Raw genomic sequence first — 5,351 nt, forward strand, 5'->3', positions numbered from 1 at the left:
GGACCTGTTGGATACAGTTAGGCGCCAAACGTTCACCAAATCGTCGGTATACAAGCTGCCGTCCATCGTTTTTGAAGATGAGGAATCTGCTCTCATCAGAGAACATAACACGTGCCCAGTCCCGCCGTTGCCAACGTCGAACTCGTCTGGCCCAGATCAGTCTGTTGTTCCGGTGTCGAGGCGTCAGGAGCGGTCCGCGGTAGGGATGACGTGGCTGGATACCATACTGCCGTAGTCACCTGTAGACGGTCTGTCGACTGATCCTGTGTCCCAGTGCTGTAGCCGCCGTGGACGTCGCTGTTACGGTGCGGTTCCTCAGGTGTAATACCCGAATGTAACGATCTTCATGGGGCGTGGTTACTCGTGGTCTTCCACTCCTGGGCCTGTCTGACGTCTGACCTGTCTGACGTAACCGCTGCATCAACCTGGTGATATTGATGCGTGCGCAGCCCAACCTTCTGGCGACGTCGATGTGTGTCGCTCCTTGTTGGACCATTCCAACGGCTCTCTCTCTCTCGATGGCTGTCAAACGTGGCATATCTTGTGTTCTTTTTGTTGCTGTGATATCAACGTGTCTGATCAGCCGTTTTATACAGTTTTTATGCACGTGCAGAACATGATAGAGAGGGAAATGTCACTTTCATGAAATTTACGTTTTTTCACGTGTTCCCGGTATTTTTATCGACTATGCTGTGTTTGGGATGTGCAATACGAATTGGCATGTTTTCATATTAGACAATTCACTTAGTAAAAGACAATTTTGAAAATAAGTTGGTATCTTTTCCTTTGGACACTAGTTTAGAACAGCTATTTTAACAGTGTGGTTTGACTATCCCAAAAACATGTTCTTCCAACCGATACCAGCTAAAGATAAAATCACTTTCACGAATAAAGAAGGTAAAAAGGAAACTGGTAACAAAATCAGGTTCAGAAATGGTTTCTGTCACGACGTTTTAACACCGGTCGATATTCAAGAAATAGTGAAAGCCGGTGGACGAATTATTAGAATATTAGATGGTATAGTTTACGAAGAAAATTTTAAAACTCCACCCTATAGAGATTATATTTTAATTTTGAGAGATTTAAGAAATCAATATAAACGAGAAGGTAATATCGTGGGTAGTAATTGCATGAAATTATTAGGTAATTCCTTGTATGGTAAATCAATTCAGAAAGATATATTCACAACTAGACATTTATGGAATGAAGCAACTTTACAGGCCAACTTTGATTCACGCGTTAAAACCTATGAGAAAATTAATGATACTCAATATATTGTTGAAACAGAAATTGAAGAAAAAGAGATTACTACCGAAGATAGTAACTCTACACGACTAACACCTAGTCATTTGGGATCATTCGTTTTATCTCACAGTAAAAAAATAATGAACAATTTCATTCACGTCATAAATGGATTTTATAAACCCGAAATATACTATACCGACACCGATAGTTTGTACATTTCATCCAAAAATTGGAAAAAACTAAACACAGCTGGTTTGGTCTCCGAAAAAGACTATTGCAAAGGTAAAAACGATTACGGTGACGGTGGAATTATATTTGGTTTATATTTAGCACCAAAAGTCAAATACAACATCGTTTTGACTTCTGATGGTGTCTTAAAAGAAAAGAAAACGTTTATAGGTTATTCTAATGATAAGATAAGTGTAGAAGATTACGTTCAGTTAGCAAGCGGACATGATGTGTCGAAGGAATTTAATAAACCATGGGAAAAAAGTTTCACCAATGGAGTAGTTATTCCAAATGATAAACAAACTAAAGTTTTTAGAAGTTATTTGAATAATGTTAAAAGAAACCACCAAACAGTGAAGGAATTATGTATCCTTACAAAGACAAAGATGAGTATAGTTTTGACGAAAACTATGAATTTGATGATTTCGATTATCTTTCTAATCAAGAAGAGAATGAAGATTGTTTTAAATGAAGTTGAATGACAATTTCTTTGTTGCCAAAGTCTATGAACCTGTTTTTACCGTCTTTGATTTCCAGATTTATATCTTTGATCATGAAAGAATTGACTGGTAAATAGGTCGTTTGAAACGGTTTCTCTATAATTCTGTATCCGATCGACACCGTAAAAGTCGGTATGCTGTATATGATTTGGCGTTTGTGCTTGTTGAAAAATCCACCGTTGATCAAATTACAGTGAATGTTGATCACATTGATATCGTTCTCGATGTTGGCCTTGTGCGGCGCCAATGTCGATTGCGCGTATATTCATTTATTGAACCCTAGTAACGCATTCAACGAATTTTCTACGTTGAAATCGACTTGACTGTTATTTCTCAAGATCAGTTTTATTTTGTTCAGATTCAAATTACCTTCGAATTCGATATTGTTTTTACCGTTCACGCTTCCTGCGTATTCGGATAGGTAATCGTTGATGGCTACGTATTCGTAGCTCCCCGGTAGTAAGCTTATGGTTTCGAACGTAACTCCGTTATCCGTCGATATTTTTAGTTGATTGTTTTTTATCGTTGATGTTTCTAATGGAATTGTAAACAGAGAAATACTTTAATCCCAGTTCGTACTGTTTATTGCGATCGAGTTCATACTCGTAGTCTAGAGACAATTTGATGTCTGGTTTATTCGAGGTGATAACGAACAATTGTTCTTTATTGGACATTTTTAATGACGTTTATATAGTCTTTTTTAGTGATGATTTCTTTCTCCAAAAGTCGTTTTAATATGGCATTGACTTCGTTGTATTGTCTGTCCGATCGATGACCTTCCTTCATGGCCGCTAATATTATTTCTAATCTATTAAGCAATTCTTTATTGTTGTCATATAAAAACGTTATACCTTGCCCAGATGCCACCATATCATCGAATTCGTCTATTTCTTGTATGATTGGATAATCTTCTGCATAATCATCTACCTCCTCTTCCTCAATAACTTTTGTTATATAAAAATCAACTTCTTTCAATCTTCTTGTTTCGGGTCCTGACTTTCTGATCGCATGTAGAAATGTTGAGTATGCAACTAAATCCTTGTAATCGGCAATTTCAAAATCCTTGCCATTCATTAAATCTATTAACCCTCTCGTTAATGTAAATATAAAGTCTTTTGTGTCGATTTTGAATTGTGGTGAATTTCCACTAAATCTTATTCTAAAACCATTGAACAACAAACCCTCATCATCAACGATTGGTGAAATGCTCTTTGGTAAATCTGGGTCAGGGTTTGAAAAAAGACGTTTTATATCAACTAATTCCCTAATTATAATACCATTATATTCAATCGGTTTGGGTTCTATAGGAGGCATGGGTTCTATAGCGAGTCTCTTTTTAATATCTTCTTGATTTTTAATATGGGTTGAAATAGAGTCTGTAGATTTTCCGTTATTCCGAGTTGTTGTAATCTGTTATTTTCAACTTGGGTCTTTATTTTATTCTTAGCTTTGATATAATCTCTATTTCTTTTTAAAAAATTATTCCAATCCGTCATTTTTAAAAAAATAAAATTAACATATATCGTTCATAACTCTTTCTATCGCAGGTTTTCTAGTATTTACAAATACATATCCATGATCATCTGGGTTTCTCCATTGAGCTTTACAAACCTTTTTAAATGTATCTCTATCCATTCCGTGATTTATAGACTGAATGATTTGAGATAAATCTTTATCGTTTAATTCAAATAATAAAAAACAATTTGCATTTTTTCTAATGAACATAGAATCCATCCCGTAAAAAGATTGGGATTGGTATATGCAGTGACAGTTGTGATGTCTTCCTTTGGTGAAGAATTCTTGTTGAACAGTTTGATTTCTTTGCGCTACGCAGTCGTCAAACAATATTAAGTTCTTTCGATTGCTATCAATATTAGACAAGTCTAGATCATTAACATTTTTCGTAAGAAAAAACTTTTATATCCGTTGGATTGAAAGATGGATTCTTTGATTTAATGAAGTTTTCTATGATATCTTTTATTTCCACCTCTTCTTCGTTTTCTTCGTAATATTGAAATATGTCTTGAACATCTTTCTTTGGTAAACATTCCAAAGCTTTGAGGAATTGAATTGCTCTGGTGTTGTTGTGTAGATATACAGAGAATCGAAAACTAAAAGGTTTGGTGTTGTCAACATGTTAAAAGTGAGATGAGTTTTCCCAGAACCTGAACTACCGCATATACACATGAGCATTGGGTTATTAGGAAATATTTCTGAATGATTAAATTTTTTGCCCATTTTTATTTATTACATTTTTGTACCAAAAATCACCCCGTTGCCTTTATACTTTGAAAGGAAGATTCCCTCGCCCGAACGTATGTTTTTAAAAAATATGGCGGCGCCCTTGTGTTTGACCTTCATTTCTCCGGTGTCGATTTTATCTATTAATTTGCTTAATCCCTCTTTAACGGTTTTCTTGGTTTCTTCGCCAAATCTTTGTCCGAATTCTTTAACCGTCCCTCAGATATCTCCTACTCCCGAACCTCCTCGTGCTTCTCTTTCCATTGCCAAATTGTGTCTACGTGCTTTGGCTATCCCAGCAGCTCCACCAGCAGTTGCACCGGCTGCAGCTAAACCAGCAAAGATTAAAGGTAAGAAAGGTAAAAATCCACCTTTTTTAGTTAAATTCTCATCAATTCTTTCCAAGTCTATATCGTCTCTGACTTTGCAATGTTTGTATTTATCGATAATCTTTTGGGTTATATGCACTTTTTTACCGTTGTAAGTTATTAGAGTCGGCGAATTCGTTTCCATAGCTTCTATTATTTTCATAACTAAAGTTTCTGGTTTCATTTTTAAAGGGTGTTTTTTATTCAATTCTTATCATTCTTCTATCTGATATTTTAATCAAATGTTTTGCTTCTTCCAGCAATAAACAGTAGCCGGTCACATCTCCTTGTGTTTTATCATGTGAATATTTATGTTTACCCCTGTTTTGAAAAGATCTTCTTGATGAGCTGACGGATCGAAACAAAAGATTGGATGATTGAGTGAAAAATCTGTGTATTCAAACTGAGGCGTATTTCCAAACAATTCGCACATGTTTTTATAGTTTCTGTACAATTCGTTGTAATCTTTTTTGGAAGGATCAATTGTCAAAGGTTGATCCGGATAATTATCGTTGTTCAATCTGACTTGAGCTTTGCGAATGATGGGATCTTGAGTATGGTTCAATGTTGTTGTTGTTTGTCTGAGAGTCTGGCAAGTTTTTGAAACCGACCATTAGATATTTGACGCTGTTGGTGATTGGCCACGTGGTGGATTCTCCCGTTAAAGTCATGCTACCTACCGTGTTACGATGAAGAAAAGCAATTTCGATGTCTTTGGTTAAAGAGTTGAATATTCTCGTTTCCACTTCTACGGAAGGAGTAATTACCG

General features: G+C 36.0%; 2 protein-coding genes across 2 annotated transcripts; one reads left to right on the forward strand and one right to left on the reverse strand.

Moving 5' to 3' along the window:
* Positions 1–842: 842 nt before the first annotated feature.
* On the forward strand, positions 843–1,955 carry LOTGIDRAFT_172176 (hypothetical protein; the record flags this gene model as incomplete). Its single annotated transcript, XM_009048757.1, has 1 exon — positions 843–1,955. One exon carries the CDS (start codon positions 843–845, stop codon positions 1,953–1,955), a length of 1,113 nt encoding a protein of 370 aa, XP_009047005.1.
* Positions 1,956–4,433: 2,478 nt separating this feature from the next.
* LOTGIDRAFT_172177 (hypothetical protein) lies at positions 4,434–4,766 on the reverse strand (the record flags this gene model as incomplete). Its single annotated transcript, XM_009048758.1, has 1 exon — positions 4,434–4,766. One exon carries the CDS (start codon positions 4,764–4,766, stop codon positions 4,434–4,436), a length of 333 nt encoding a protein of 110 aa, XP_009047006.1.
* Positions 4,767–5,351: the final 585 nt, after the last annotated feature.

Source organism: Lottia gigantea (assembly GCF_000327385.1).
Source record: "Lottia gigantea unplaced genomic scaffold LOTGIsca_128, whole genome shotgun sequence".
In the NCBI taxonomy this organism is placed as follows: Eukaryota; Metazoa; Mollusca; class Gastropoda; family Lottiidae; genus Lottia; species Lottia gigantea.